At 56.6% G+C, this 15,833-nt stretch overlaps 1 protein-coding gene across 1 annotated transcript; it reads left to right on the top strand.

Moving 5' to 3' along the window:
* The first annotated feature begins 730 nt into the window (after positions 1–730).
* On the top strand, positions 731–9,186 carry CA4 (carbonic anhydrase 4). Its single transcript, XM_047706152.1, has 8 exons — positions 731–921; positions 5,240–5,293; positions 6,064–6,219; positions 6,877–7,022; positions 7,139–7,237; positions 7,516–7,582; positions 7,723–7,889; positions 8,874–9,186. The coding sequence occupies exons 1-8, from the start codon at positions 864–866 to the stop codon at positions 9,066–9,068; spliced, it is 942 nt and encodes a 313-aa protein (XP_047562108.1). The 5' UTR covers positions 731–863; the 3' UTR covers positions 9,069–9,186.
* The last annotated feature ends 6,647 nt before the right edge of the window (positions 9,187–15,833 follow it).

Below are 15,833 nucleotides of genomic sequence, written 5' to 3'. Positions count from 1 at the left end.
CATCTCATCTCAGGGGTCTGGGCACCTCAACAGGAGCCAGTCCGGTCCCTCTGACCCCACAAGCTTCTCTTCTCTCCCTGAGCCCCTTGGGATCTATTTCTCAGTCCGGCCCCTCGCCGTTCCCCCTCCCTCCTCTGGCCTTCGCAGAAATGCTCACACCGCGGTTTAGGGGCGTCTTCACTCCGTGTTGGAAGAAGAGTCTTTGGTCTGCTTAGAAATTAAGTTTGGAACAGCCTGAGAGGAAACAGAAAAGAGACCCAGAGAATCAGCGACCACAGCCTGAGGGAGAAAAGCCAGCCCTCTCTTTGGGGACACCGGATTCAAGAAACACCAGCACACCTCCCTAATTTGCACCATCCTCGGGAGGCTGTCTCCACCCGTCCACCTCCAGCCCAAGGTCCTAGCGGACCGCTACTCAGGCGAGAGGGCTGCGCTGGGAGTCCAGGCCAAACCGATCAAAGGCAGGAATCCGGGCACCCCTCCTTGTATGGATCAAGTACCTCGCGAGGTCACCACCCCGTTCTCAAACAGGAGACCAGGTGTGATGGGGGCGGACGGCTCTCGGAGGCAGGAGCAAGAGGAGAGGCGCTGGCGGCGGGGGCGGGGTGGTGGTGGTGGTGCGGGCACGAGGCACAAGGTGGCCCGGCAGGGGGTGGAAGGGGAGGATTTCGGGGCAGGGACAGGACGCGGGGAGGGGAGGGGAGGCTCCGCCAGGGGGAGGAGCCGCTACCCGCATCCCGCTGTCGGGGCTCCTTCCCGTCGCAGCTCCGCTATAAAACCCGGGACCGGCATGATCGCGGCACCCCCGGAGGCCTCCTCGACACGCGACCTCCGGCTCGGCGGCGTCTTGGCTCCTGTGCGCGATGCGGCTGCTGCCTGCGCTCCTGGCCCTCGCCGCCGCCCGGCCCTCGGCCAGCGCAGGTGACCGCGCGGGCTCCCGTCCGGTCCCCCGGCGGGCGGCCCCTCGGCGTCCCCAGCCGCAGTGCGCGCAGGGCGCGGGGCGCGCGCCGGGCTCGGGCTCTGTGGGCACCGCTGCGGCGACGGGGTTGGAGGGGCTGACGGGGCGGACCCGGCGGACTCGGCGGACTCGGCGGACGCGGACCCCCGGGCGCTCCCGAACCGCCACGTGCGGCGGCGGAGCGGCTGAGTGCGTGCGTGTGCGCCGCTGCGGGGGTGGCGGGGCCCCGCGGCGCTCGGCCTGGAGAGCGTTCGAGTCAGTGCTGTGGATGCTTCCCCGACCCGCCTCGACGCACGCCGCCGTTCTCGCCCTTTCTGGCACTGCACGCGCCTTTGGTCCTCAGCCTGTCCCTGCGTCGCTGTCTGTCCCGCCGGGGCTCAGTGCTGAGGGGCTGCCCCCCTGCCCAGAGCACCGGAGGCCCTGGCTTTTCCGCTTCGCACCCTGGGTTCCTGGTCGTTCCCTTTCCCCTCCCCAGCGACACATTGGGAGCTTGTGGCCAGGGGGGACACTAGGAGACCCGAGACCCTGGCCGAGCCGGTCTTTCCGGCCAGGGTGATTTTCGTTTAAAGATTAATGATGTGGCCGAGCTCTTAATTATTCGCCTAGGTGGGAGGTGGCAGGAATTGTGTGTTAATATTTGATAAGGAGCTGAAAGAGCCTCCAGTCCCAGGGCTGGGCACAGGGATCAGGGGAGGAATCTTTTCTGCGACCCCACAGGGGACCATCTCCTCTGCAGGAAGCCCCCCGATCTGCCAGTCCCCAGCTCAGCTACCCCTCCGATGGTCCCCTATTGGGGTCCAGCTGGCCAAACATCCTCTCCAAAGCTAGATGCTCCCTTCTGGGAGTCGTGGAGTAAGGGGTGAGGGTGCCCTCCCTCTGCAGCAGAGAAGGAGAGAGTATGTGCCTTTTGCAGGAAAGATTTAGCTGGTGTGTGTGTGTGTGTGTTTTGGAGGGGATGAGAGGAACTTGCAGAAATTACTGGCTTCTTCCCAGGAGAGGAATAAAGAGGAGAGATGGGATGTGACAAAATTCATATGTAAAGTCGGAATTTGGAAACTTACCAAAGCGGCTGGACTCAGAAAAAGAGAAACACTTTACAATTAATTCTGTTGCTTTGTAGCTGTGTGGCCCTGGGTAAGTCACTTCATTTCAGTTTTCTCACAATATAGAGATAGTAATTCTGACTTAAGGGGTTTTAAGGGCTCAGGTGAGCTAGTGGGTGTAAGTGCTTGGTGTGGTACTTGAGTGGCGCATGGCAGACACCCCATGCCTGATGGCTGCCTGGGGCCAACCAGCCAGGAATCTATCTCAGCTGCCCCCTCCGACAACCTGCGCTTACCTTAAGTGCTGGGGCTTTCAGACTGGAAACTGTCTCGGGACTGGTCTCCCTTCACCCATTTCATCCTCTGGAACGCTTGAGGCTGGTGAGGGACCAGGATACACATGAGACAACCCAGAACATCTGCTGTCATGGAGGGAGGAGGAGAGGAGTCATAGGACTCTTTGAGGCCCCAGAACCCTGGCCAGGAGTTGCTGAGACTTTGCCAGGACATACTTGGGTTTTGCTGAGCTGGTTTCCAGGATTCCTCCTTCCCCACAGAGTGGGAATGTAGAGTGGGCAAGGTCCATCAGAGAGAACTTCTTGGATCACCAAGAAAGGTCCAGGGGGGCAAGTGGAGGGTGAGGGATAGTGGCTGGGTAATTGGTGATAGTTGTGAGGTTTGCAACTGCATTCCTGGTTCACCTAGGCGGGTCACTTAGGTAGAACCTGGAGCTTGGAGCCAAGATCTGTCTGTGGGGAGCCCCTCTCCTTCCCAGGCCCCCTGAGACAGCAGGCTTGTCATTATTTGAAGGGCAGCCCTCTCATGAATACAGGAGCCTGAGCTGGTTTGTGACCCTGCCACCTCAGCCCAGGGACGTAGACCTGACCTCTGGCCTCATCAACGTTGTTTTCCTAGTTCTTGCCTCCCGAAGAGGGTAGTTACAAGAGCATTCAGCCACACAGGTCAAAAATCTCCACAATTAAGACAGTGAACCAGAGGTCATCATTACAAAACCAGGAGCTGTAGCCAGAGTCAGGGAAGAGCACATTCCTGAGAATGGCTCAGCCTGAACCAGATGGGCCCTGGGGAGGCTGAGAGGAGGGTCTGCCCTTCAGGACTCTGACTTAAGCAAGGCTTCCCCTGGAATAGCTTCTTTTGGGGCCTCCGGTCAACCTTGGAGGCCCTGTCTGCCTTCAGGTCCTTTGAGAGGGGAAGACATGGGTGAATTCTGATAAGGAGGCTTTCACGGTTGCAAATGGGCTCCATCCAACCATCCTCTCTTCAGACACTGAGCAAAGTCCTGGCTGGCCCAGTGGCAGTTCGCTCTGCCTGAGGTAGAACGGAGGGCTGGGGAAAGTTGAACTCTCCTTCGGAGATGAAGCAAGAGCCAGAGCCAGGACTGAATCAGGTGAGTGGGCTCCAACTTCCGAGCTCTGGCTACCTGCAGAGGGGGGCCCAGGAGGTGGGGAAGTGCCCACAGCCCCTTGCAGAGTTGACCCACCTGGGGGTTCCATGGAGGCAGAAATTACCCCCATGGGGGGCGGGCTGCAAAGCCCTGTCCAGGGCAGGGAGTGGACCATGATGGGGAAGACACTGCAGGATCTGGCAGACTCTGAAAGAGGCCGGAGCAGCAGAGCAGGCAGCGGGTGAAGCCTTTGACCCAGAGCCTGGAAGTGCAAAGCCCTAGCTGACTCCAAGGGGCCTGGAGCGAGAAGTTGCCCCGTTTTCTGGGGATGCTCACTCTCCTGGCCTGGAACCCCTTGTCCCCTCCCCTCCCAAGAACTTGATTGTCCCCTCCCGAGAACCTGACCACCTCCTGGCTCCTGCCCCACCCTGGCCTCATTCCGGAGACCCCAGAGGAGGTGGACGGAGGCCCCCCTGAGAGGAGAGGGCGGATGTGCTCAGAGGCCTCAGCTCAGGCTGAGTGGGAAGCTGTGCTTTTCTTAGGAATTTTCTCATCCCTGAGTTCTTTCCAGCTCACTTCATTTCTCTCCTCTCGGCCCAGCCTGAGCTTTGGCCATCTGCACACTGATCTGAGGCCAGGGGGAGGGAGGCCAGGAAAAGGAAGGACTCACTGGGGACTTAACTGTGCTGCAGGCTGCCTAGACTACTCTACTCTCTCTCATTAACTCCCACAGTCCGAAGAGGCGGATGCTATTAGCTCCATTTGACCGATGAGAAAACTGAGGCTCAGGGAGATTAAGGTGACTTGCCCCTAAGTGGCCCAGCAAGAATTTCAGCTCTGGATCAAATGTTTTGTCCACCCTACTGCCGCAGTCTCCCCCCGCCACCCCCCCTCCCACTTAACTGATAGACTATAATGGTAGAGCAGATTTAGATTTACAGAAAAACTGAACAGAAAGCACAGAAGGTTCCAAGGCACACCGCCCTGGCAGGGCCCCATGGTAGGTAAATCTTGCACTTAGTGTAGTGTTTGCCGTGCAACCTCTTCTCAGAGGTGCTGGTTCTCCAGCCCTGAACCACAGCTGAGATTAGAACCTGAATCTGACCCCACGTACCAGTATTGCAGGGTGGTGCGACAGGGTTTGAAAGGGCCCGACTACTGTCCCTGGTGGGCTGTGAGAGTTTAATCCAGAATGGGTCTTAATCACACGAGAGCGCGTGTTCCAGGGAAGGGCTCGTCGAATCTCCTCCATCATCCTGGATCAAGTCTGGGAAGGCAGCCAAGCTGAAACTCGGCTCTGTTGTCCCAGGAGGGGAGACTAGGACTAATCCTCCTCCTGTCCTCTTGCCAGAACCTCCCTTCCAGGTTTGGGGTGGGAGATACAAGGAAGGAGGAGGAGGAGGAGGCCGACAGCAGCTGGAGGAGAGTGTCAAGGCCAGGCCCTGGGGTAGAGGTGAGGGCCTTAGAGGACCTCCCAAGGCCCCTCAAGAGTGGCTGTTTTTCCCAAGGACCAGTGCCCTGGGCACAATAACCAGGCAATCAGCTATGGGTCTGGACTTTTGGGGTCTGGCTGCTTCTACCACTTCCGTCCCCATCCCTGTATTTCCTCAAGTCTCCTTCCTTTGGGCCTGCAGTGCCAGACTGCAGGAATGCTCCATCCCAACCCAAGGGGGTCTCTGACCCTGGGGATATTCCTAGTCTTTGACCCACTGTGTACAGACACACACACACACACACACACACACACACACACACACACAGTGTTGCTTATGTGCACACAGCTCCAGTCTATTCCTAGACACAGGCGTCATGTCCTTCCTCTCTCTGCTCCAGAGTCACACTGGTGCTACGAGATTCAAGCCAAGGCCTCCAACTATACTTGCTTGGGTGAGTACAGCAAGTCTCGGGGATGGGTTTTCTGCATTGGGGGACTGCCCAAGTCAAAATAAAAACCCAGGGAGGGCGGGAAGGACCAGGGTAATGATCCTCCCAAGTCAGCTATCAGTTACTCAAACACAAACACACATCGGCATGCATGCATGGACACGCACATACACAATCCTGGCGCTCGGAGGACCGGGAAGGTAGAGTGACCCGAGGCTTCCCTGGTATCTCCCGTGGCTGTCCCTAAAAGGGGAAGTATTCTATCAAACAAATCAGCAGTTGCATCAGTTATAGAGACACTTTTTTTTTTTTTAAGTTGGCTCCCTGCCCAACGTGGGGCTTGAACTCACAACCCTGAGATAGTTACATGCTCCACCAACTGAGCCAGCCGGGCACCCCCTATTTTGCTCTTATAACGAAATGGAGAGTTGGTTCTGTTCCAACGACCCCTCTTCGGGTGGACCTGGGAGGTTGTCCTTGGCATTTTTTTCAACTGTTGCACAATTTCCCTGCAGTCAGCTCTGCAGCTGCCTCTGCTGTGTTTCAGGGACTGAACAGTGCTGCCCCCTCCCCAAGTCCCAACCACACCCATGTCCAGGGCAGCCTTCCCCGCCTCCAAACCCTCAGATTATACTGCCAGTCGGCATGTCTTTTCCTAGGCCCCCTTCCAGGGGGCTCCACTGTCAGCTTCCAAGCACTCTCCCTTCCCCCTCCTTGAATCTGAGAAGGGGCGTGTGCCCCAGACTTTCAACCGGCCCCTCCTCCCTGCTCAGGGCCTAGCCAGTGGGGTGAAGACTGCCAGAAGAACCGCCAGTCCCCCATCGACATTGTCACTACAAAGGCACAGGTAGACCCAGACTTGGGACCCTTCTCCTTTTCTGGCTATGACGAGAAGCAAAAGTGGAAAGTCCAGAACAATGGGCATTCAGGTGGGTGTCGGGCAGTGGGGTGGGGGGGACCTGGGCAGTCAGGGGCAACTGGTCCAGGGACCCCTGACTTCCAGAGGACTGGGCTGGAGGTGCTCCTCCAGGCCCACCTTGGCTGCAGAGGGGCTGCAGAGCCCGGGGCTTTGGAAGTGGGGGAGACACTTCCCAGTGGCTTTGATGCTTCAGTGGAAGACAAGCAGCATCCTAGGAAGAGGGAACAACACGGCAAAGGCGCAGAGCCGTAAAGTGTCTTGGGGTGTTCAGAAAATCATGTGTGGCACCGTGTGCCTGGAGGCAGAGAGCACAACTAGGGCGGGCCTGGGTCAGGCTAGGAGCAGCTGAACTGGACCCAGGGGCAGGTCACCTCAGGGCTGAGGAGTTTGGACACTCCCTTGAGAAGGCCCAGACATCAGGGAGGGGCTTGATGCAGGGGGAGGAGCTGGGCTGAGGTGCATGTTTGGGGGGGGTGCAGAGGGAGAGGCGGGCCCAGGGGCCACATGGGGCCAGTGACAGGTCTGGGCTGTACCACCTGTCCCATCCCATCCTGTCCCTGCAGCCCAGGACTATTGCCTGTGAAGGGCAGGAGGCAGAAGAGAAGGCTCTGTGTGTGGGGGGCTTGAGGGGGTTGCTGGGGACTTAGCCCCCTCTTGTGCCCTCCAGTGATGGTGCTGCTGGAGGGCGAGGCCTCCATTGCTGGAGGAGGACTGGCTGCCCGGTACCGGGCCACGCAGCTGCACCTGCACTGGTCTGAGAAGCTGGATGGGGGCTCAGAGCATACCCTCGATGGCAGGCGCTTTGCCATGGAGGTGAGGGCCCTTCTCCAGGGTGGCTCGTGGCTGGGCTCTGGGTGGGCCTGCCTTGGGTGAGAAGGGTGCTCCAGACCCCTCATAGGTCCTCTCTCCATTCCTCTCCCTGCCACCAGATGCACATAGTACACGAGAAAGAGAAGGGGACGTCGAGGAACGAGAAAGAGGCCCAGGATCCCAAAGATGAGATTGCAGTGCTGGCCTTCTTGCTGGAGGTGGGACTCTCATTCCCCAGGGGCTGAGGGGCTGAGGGGCTGCTTCTTGGGATCAAGAGGTCTGGGATTCCAGAAAGGCAGGAAGGGGTTGGGGGACCCTGACCTCCCCTCTGTTTTTCAGAAACTTGTATACCCCCGGGGGCGGGGGAGCCCAGAGGCTCTCAGGGCCTCAGTCCCAGAAGCTGTCTGCCCTCCCCAGCCCGGACCAGGAGAATGGACTTATGGTCAGCACTGGCTCCCCACAGGTCCCTCTCAAGCCCCCTTCCCTTCTGTTCCAGGCCGGATCTGAGGAGAATGATGGCTTCCAGGCCCTGGTGGAGGTGCTGGCTTATGTCCCCAGACCCAGTGAGTGGCTGGGGGGAGGAGAAGGGAGGAGACTTCTTCCTACAGAGGAAGGGCCAGGGTGATGCTGTGGCCTGGGCTCTCAGGGATCCCCTGCTTCCCCAACCAATCGACGGTATCCTCCCTACCTACTCCTGCCCCAGAGATGAACACCACGATGAAAGAGAGCATCAGCCTGTTCGACCTCATCCCCAAGAAGGAGAAACTGAGGCATTACTACCGCTACCTGGGCTCCCTCACCACTCCAGGCTGCAAGGAGACGGTTGTCTGGACCGTGTTCCAGGAGCGCATTCAGCTCCACAGGGATCAGGTACATAGGGCTCGGCCCAGGGTACAGCCTCCCACTGCCCAGTTCCCCAGAAACCATCCCTCTGTATCCTCACAGAGGCCCCTGGGGCTGCAGTGGGCATGGGGCACCCCAGGGAGCTGAGGTCCTATTGGTTGAATCCACAGACACTCCCCAGGGTATGACAAACAAGAAAGCTCTTGCCTATCCCATCCCCGGTTCGAGGGCTGAAGGGGAGGCTGTGGCAGGAGCCGTCAGAAAAGGCTTCCATGCTGTCCCCTGCAAGTAGGTGGGACCGTCCAGCAAGGGCAGGGAGCTGGTGTCCTGGGGAGAGAGGGAGGGCGAGCAAGGGGGAAGGGCCGGAACTGGCCAGGAGCAGCTGAGAGAGGACCAGTGCAGCCCCAGTAGGAAAACAGTCCATTCATTCAACAATGGTACTCAAGGCCTTACAACACACCAGGCTCCAGGGATACAGCCCAATCCCTCCTTCAGTGATACTTTCCTTGCTGAACAGTAATTTTGAAAGGGTGGTCCCTGGTCCAGGGGCATCACGATCATCTAGGAACTTGCTAGACATTTGAATTCTCAGACCTTGCCCCAATCCTCCTGAATCAGAAACTCTGGGGATGGGGCCTGGCAGTGTGGGGCCCAACAACGCCCCCCAACCCTGGCCGCGCCCTGCCCCGCCATGATGCTCATGTACTGAAGTCTGAGAACCACTGTTCTGTAGGAACAGCGATAAGACAGCAGTGACCCATGCTTATGGGCCCTCAAAAATGTGAGCTGTGTGTCCACCTAAGGGAAGCTAAGCAATCTACATCCTTATTCTTTTCATCTGCACAAAAACCTGAGAGCTAGGGAAAACAAAACAAAAAGAAACTTGAGAGCCAGGGATTCCAAAGCCCTAAAGAGGGCTCAGACAGGCAAGGTGACTGGTCTGGGGTCACACATCGGGGAGCATAGCTCTGCTTGCTCCTGGCCTCGTGCTGAGCCCCATCTCTTCCACAGATCTTTGCCTTCTCCAAGAAGCTGTACTATGATAAGGAGCAGACACTGAGTATGACAGATAACATCAGACCCTTGCAGTACCAGGGGCAGCGCCCCATGTTCAAGTCTCAGGCCCCAGGACAGCTGCTGCCCTTGCCCTTGGCCACCATTCTGGTCCCCATGCTCACCTGCCTGATGACTGACTTCCTCCGATGAGCAGTCCCTTCCGGACACTTTACCTCTGCTCTCAGTGTGTAGAGGCCTGGGGCCTCCATTCCTCAGGCTTCCTAGCATGGATTTTGATGATGATTAAAGGGATATATTTTTGGAGAAATCTTTCTCGCGTCTATTTTTAGTTCCCATGACCATCCTTGCCCTGTTCCCCTCAACCTGCCACCATTTCAGGGAAGGAGCCTGAGTCTTGGAAGTTCTTCCTAGCAGGGACTGCCAGGCACCCCCTCCCACCTTTGTAAATAAACTTCCTGTCTGTACCCCACTTGGAGAGATGCAAAGACGGCTCTGAGTTCCCATACCAAGAAAGCCCTGGAAGTTCCAATCCAGCCTCCTCACTGTATAATGGGGGAAGCTGGAGCCCAGGAAGGAGAAAAGGCTCAGTGGAGACCGCACAGTGGGACTCTGGCCAAGGGGGCTCCGCCCCCTGCCCAGCACTGTCTCCTCTGGACTCCTCTGGGCTGCAGAGCGCAGGTCATGTGTGGGTGCAGCCTAGGGAAGCTAGGTGCCAAGGCGTTCATTTATTTGCCCAAATATTTCTTGAGCATCTATGTTCTAGGCACTGGAGATATGGCAGGGAGGACAGACAAAAAATGCCGGCCCTCCTGGGGTCGCCAGTCTGGCTGGAGTTGCTGGAGATGAAATATACACAAACAGCGTATCAGAGGGCAGTAAGAGCTATGGAGAAGGATAAATTGGGAAGGGAAGGGGGTTAGGGAAGGTCTCAGCAGGAAGGGGCCTCAGGAAGACTTGAAGGAGGCCAGGGAGGGGGACCATCTGGGAACCAGCAGGTGTCCTTGTGGGGAGGGAAGGGCACCTGTCAGAGGAACAGCAGGCAGGCCAGCTCAAGTGGAGAGAGGGAAGGAGAAAGCCCTCCAGAGAGCTGGAAGACAGAGAAGGGGAAAAGGTCAAGGGGAAAAGGAGAGGTCAAGTGTGTTGGGGGCAGGGAGGGCTTGTAGGAGGGCACTGTAAGGATGCTGGTTTTGAATGGGAGAGAGCTGGGAGCCTGGAGAGGCTAGAGCAGAAGGGCCTGATGTGCTGCTTTGGGGGAAGCAGGGGCTACAGGGGTGAGGAGGGAGGGGAGGCATCTGCAGTGTTCCCGGAGCTAGCTCGTGGTCACAGGTGAATAGACAGGACACTTTGTGAGTGAGACCAGGGGGAGGCAGGTATGAAGCGGATGGTCTAGAAAACTGAGAGAAGGAAATGAGGGCCCCAAGGACAGGTCCCAAACCAGGCAAGCAGGGGCCAAGGGGCTCCAGGCTCTGGGATCTCATCATCCAGGGAGGGCTGGACTGGGGAGTATCAGCTTGGGGAAGGGGAGGAGAATGAGCCTTGCTTGGTGAAGAGGGGTCCCTGGGGGGCTCTAGCAGGTTCTATCACCTGGAGGTGGTGAACTTTCTTTCCTACAGGAATGTGCAAGCTAGTCAGGCACTCAAGGGATTCCATTACCCGGTGCTAGAAGCCCCTTCAGCCCGCCCCCCACCCCGCCCTGCCACCAAGGCAGTAGTCTCTGGAGGGGAGCTGGCTGGTAGAGGTGACCTCTACGCCTTCTGCTGCCCTTTAGATCTCAGAGAACCTGACCCCCCCCAACTCCCCCTGGACGTCCCCCTGCCGCCCCCCTTGGCCTGGGGAGAGGGAGGAGCCTGCCCTCCCCTTTTCTCCTTCGTGACCAAGAATAAGCACCCCTCCATTCGCGGGTGATCACGTAGCCATGGGGGCGGTGGTGTTACTGTCACCATGGCAACAGCAGGCAGCCTGTGTCAGCAGGGGGTGTGAGGACACCAAACCTGTTCTCTTTGGTTCCTGGTGCAGCCTGTAGGGGATCTGAGATTTCACCTGAACCCTGCCCCTCCCACCCAAGGTTCAGGGCTCTCAGAAACCCCACGGTGCCCCCCACCACTAAGCCCCACCCCCACCCCTGAACAACAGGGCAGCAAGCCCCAGAAGTGCCCCGCTCTCTCCAAGGGTGTAAAGGAGCCCAGGGGTAAGGCACATGACCCTCCCTCGTCACCCTGACCCCACAGTAATAAACCTGGCCAGTGGGTGCCAGAATGGGCAGAGCACGCTCAGGTCCCAGGGCTGAAACCTCTTCCCTTTGTGTCCACCCTTCCTCGAACCTAAAGCCCAGTAAGTGATGTCGGCCCGTGATTCATAGCAAGGTCATTCCTGGCCAGTCACTGCAGGAGCCATTCCTGGAATTGGCCCCCACACCCTGGAGGGTGAGCCTGACGGGCAATCCCTCTTGTGGGGTGTGTGTGTTCTAGAGGGCCTCCTCTCCCACGGCGGTTCAGTCCTTCCATGCTGGGCACGGAAGGCACCGCCCTGGGCAGACCCCATTCTAGAGAAGGTGCTCCCTCTCTAGAGACCCCAGCCTGGCTCCTGACACAACTCTGCCAGAGATGACGGGGGGCGACCAGGAGCCCCCTTATCCAGAAATAGGGCCCAGCGTCCCCGCCGCACAGCCCTACTTTCATTTACTTCTAATGCCCCTTGGTCACTGCCCTGGGCATACAGTGTGTACTCACACTTCACTGTGACTGGCGAGGCCTTGGAGCGGCTGGTTTTGGTCACCACCTGACTTCTCTGAGGCTGCTGGCTCCCAGCACAGACCATGACACACATTCCTCCAATTCCCGCTGCAGGTCCAATATGGGCCTCACTACAGTCCTGTAAGGGCAGTACTACCGCAGAGGCAGACGAGATGCTGAGGCACAGAGAGAGGTTAAGGTGATGTGGGAAACAAAGTTGGAGAAAAATTCTTCAGTTTCCTTACTACTTACAGCCCATTGACAAGTCCTTGAAACAGGCAGAATGACATTCCTCTAGGGACTCAAATGCCTTGATGTTGACCCTTTGATAAAGGCAAAAGGCAATCTTAGGCTGACCCTCCAGGATCTTGGGTCTACTTTAAACATACAGAAATTCCTTTGGAAGCTCCCTTTATCTCTAGCTGGCCACCCTAAGATACAAGTTAAGATTCCTCCTCCAAGCATATGGCCCACTGATGTGCATCTGAAGAGTCTCTTGACAGAGGGTTTACTGAACAGTAATAAATGACCTTTTCGTAACAATAGCTAGCCCCCCTCTGGATCCTGGAAACATTGTTTCCAAAATACCTTGGAGGTTTGTCTTGTCCTGAAGCTCTTCCCAACTTGCCAGTATAGAATGGGCCACTCCTCCTGACCCCAGTGCCGCTCTTGCTGCCCACCGGTCCTGTCCCTGTGCTTTAATAAAGCCATCTTTTTGCACCAAAGACATCTCAAGAATTCTTGGCCGTCGGCTTTGAACCCTAACATCTTTCCTACATCAAGGGGGCCTATCAGAATTCGGGGTCACTTCTCTGTATCTCCTCGGCTCCCACTTGTGACCTGGGGCAGTTCGCAGGAGGACAGATCTTCTGGCCAGGGGTAGGGTGGAGTCCACAGCACCCTGTCCCACCCTGTCCCCGCTGGCTGCTCTGTATCCCCGACGGCTCGTCTCTCTGGCCTCCCTTTGGCCCCCTGTTTAGATTTGGCATCTGGATGGGAGCCAGGGGCTAAAAATACTCCCTATGTGTTTAGATGATTCTTGGAAAATAAACTTCCCCATCTTGGCTCTCAGTTTGCACACTTGCTGGCTTTGTTTCCTGTGGCTCTGATCTGACCGCGTATGGGTGAGGGTACAGTGTTGGGAGGGGTGGAATGGGAGGGTGGGGAGAATAGAAGGGTCTATAGGGGCCCAGAGTCATGGTGAAGGGTGCACGTGGGACACCAAACTCTGGGGGGGGTGCCTAAACAGAGGCCCCATTACGGATAGTGCCCCCGTGTGGTATGACCCTGAGACTGTGCGTCTGTGTGGGAAGACAAGGAAGCTGGTGGCATGGGGGCAATGCCTCCCAGCTCTGGGCCTGTTTATCCATCTACAAAATGGGCTAAGCTTGACTTTTCCATCTAACTGGACCTAGCTGTCTTCAAGCTCCTGCAGGTGACCTTGAGAGGAAGGCCGGGCCCATCTCTGTGGGTGGGGCACTGCTCCTGCACCTCCAATGACACAGCTAGCAGCTCTGTTTGTTTATCTGAGTAGGGACAAAGGCATTATCTCCTCTAGGGACTGAGGATTTGTCCCTGGGCCCCGGCGGCCCTGGGGAGGGGCTTCCTTTGGAGGAGAGCTACAGGACAGGCGAAGTCACAAGCCAGTTCCTTCCTCTGAGCCCTAGCCCCAGCTGAGAATGGACACGTGGAAGGCTCGTCACATTCCAAGCGTCGGCTGCTCCAAGGCCTGGGAGGATAGGCAGAGGGCCAGGCTACAGGGGCGGGCTAAAGGTACATTTTGATCTTTCAACTAGATTTAGTCTTTCAACAAACACTATTATTTCCTCTGTGACAGGGGCTGAGGATTTGGGTAGAAAAAAACCCAGTCTGTGCTCTTCCCCCAGGACTCCTGGCCAAAGGGCAGACACAGAGGGCACAATACTGTCAGCTCTACAAAATACACCAATGGAGCGTGGGCCCCAGGGCCACAGACCTAGATCTGAGTCTTCTTCCACCGCTACGAAAAGCAAGTGAGGAGCCTTTGATAACTTAATTCACCTTTCTGAGCCTCCGTTTTCCTCATCCGTAAAATGGGGTTGATGATGGTATTTACTTCATAAGGACACTGTCACGATGAAACAAGATGCTGGCTGAGAGGATGTATTCCATAATTTGTAGCTATCATGAGGATTCTTTTTATTACAGGGAGCACTGAAGTTTGGGTAGGACCTACAGATGGAGAGAAATTGGCCACTTCCAGGGATGGGGATAGGAAAGAGTGGGGAGGGGTCCGAATTCTGAGGAGTGATGCCCAGATTTGCCTCTGTGATGGGGAGCAGAGGTGAGGTGGGGTGGCAGTCCTGAGGGGCCTGCTTCTCCCCTCAGTGGTACACGCCCCCCAGCCCTGCACCCACCTGCGTCTCTGCAGGGCTCATGTTCCTGCCTTATTGGGTAAGGGTCCAGGGTAGAGTTGGGTTCAGCCTCCGTAGAGCTCCTGCTGTGGAATCCATTGGCTTTCCTCCCGGCCTTCCTCGGGAGCTGCAATTACTGGGAGTACCCTCTGATGGGTCCCTTTCTCTATTACTGGCTCTGTTCCTGGCCGTCTGTCCTGTCTGGATTTGCTGCAGGCTCTCCCCAGCATATGATCTGCACCTACCTCGGACTGCCTGATAAATCTGAATTTCAGGGGCTCCTGGGTGGCTCAGTGGGTTAAGCCTCTGCCTTCCTCTCAGGTCATGATCTCAGGGTCCTGGCTCTCTGCTTGGTGGGGAGCCTGCTTCCCTCCACTCTCTCTCTGCCTGCCTCTCTGCCTGTTTGTGATCTCTCTGTCAAATAAATAAAATCTTAAAAAATTTTTTTAAAAACCTGAATTTCAGAGAAAGAATTTTTAAAGTATATCTCAAAAATTGCATGGGGCTGACTCATACTAAAGCATTATCTATTGTTTATCTGCCCCTGAACTTGACCTTGGTGTCTTGAATTTGTATTTACCAGGTGTGGTGACCCTACTCCCATCCCACCTACGTCCGGAAAACGGAGGCCAAGAGGGAAGGGTGGACAAAGGGTCAGAGACTGAGCCACCACCATCCCCTCCTTGACCATCCCCCTCTCCCTCCCGCTGGCCACACCTTCCAGGAACTAATAGCACGCTGGCTGAGGGTATTCCCCCTGCCTGGTATCAGGTTCCCTGGTGGGAGGGCAACCGGGTACACTTGGGAGCAGGCCCTTCTGCCAGTGGACTTCCTCCTCACAGTTTTCTAAAGACTTAAGAGAGGTCTGTGCCAAGGAAATTGATGTGGGAAACAAAGCTGAAGAAAAATTCTTCGGTTTCCTTACTATTTACAGCCCATTGACAAGTCCTTCAAACAGGCAGAGGGATATTCCTCCAGGGACTCTACTGCGGTGTGCTGACACTTTGATAAGGGCAAAAGGCATCTTAGGCTGACCCTCCGGGATCCTGGGTCTGCTTTAAACATGCCGTAATTCCTCTGGAAGCTTCCTTTATCTCTACCCCGAACCAGGATACCTGTTAGGAATCCTCCTCCAAGCCTGTGGCCCGCTGATGGACATCAGAAGGGTCTCCTAATTGTACTGAACAATAAAAAATGACCTTTCCCGACAAAAGCTAGCCCCCTCAAGGTACTAGAAACCTTGTTTCCAAAATACCTTGGAGGTTTGCCCTGTCCTGAACCCCTTCCCAACTTGCAAGTATATAATCACCACCCTCTGCAACCCCAACGCAGCTCTTTCTGCCCACGGATCCCGTCCCCATGCTTTAACAAAACCATCTTTTTGGACCAAAGACGTCTCAAGACTCTTTCTTGGCCATCGGCTTTGAACCCTAACATTTTCCTACATCAGTAATCTCGTCCCTTTTCCTTGGGTCTCTGCTCGATGCCAGCCTCCTGGCACTGGAGTGCCAGGACCCCATTCCTGAGCTCAGTTCCCCCCCCCCGCAGACCAGCCACCTCACACAGAAGGGAGCCCTCAGGCAGGATTTGGCTGCAGTCTCCAGGTGAGGCCAGAAGGGACGCGGTGCCAGGGTTTTATTAACAAAGTGAGGAGAGACTCAAGAGGAGCAGAACCCTGTGGGAGCTGGAATGCTCGCTCGAGTCAGAGCCTGGAGTACAGGAAGAGCAGGACCCAGACACCAGCAGGCAGCTGAGATCTTTCTGTCCAACTGCCGCCCTTCCTCCCGTTCCGTTCACCTGTTCACCTTGTAATCACCTGATCTGTTTCA

The sequence above is a fragment of the Lutra lutra genome, chromosome 16, assembly GCF_902655055.1.
Source record: "Lutra lutra chromosome 16, mLutLut1.2, whole genome shotgun sequence".
Classification (NCBI taxonomy): Eukaryota; Metazoa; Chordata; class Mammalia; order Carnivora; family Mustelidae; genus Lutra; species Lutra lutra.
Note: the sequence above shows the minus strand (reverse complement) of the source record. Positions and strands in the feature narration are given on the sequence as shown.

Bases quoted from the DNA above. Each gene is read 5' to 3' on its own strand.
- CA4 (XM_047706152.1), top strand. From the start codon at position 864: ATGCGGCTGCTGCCTGCGCTCCTGGCCCTCGCCGCCGCCCGGCCCTCG. The intron at 7,238-7,515 runs GTGGGACTCTCA...CTTCTGTTCCAG, and splicing joins TGCTGGCCTTCTTGCTGGAG to GCCGGATCTGAGGAGAATGA. The intron at 7,890-8,873 runs GTACATAGGGCT...TCTCTTCCACAG, and splicing joins TTCAGCTCCACAGGGATCAG to ATCTTTGCCTTCTCCAAGAA.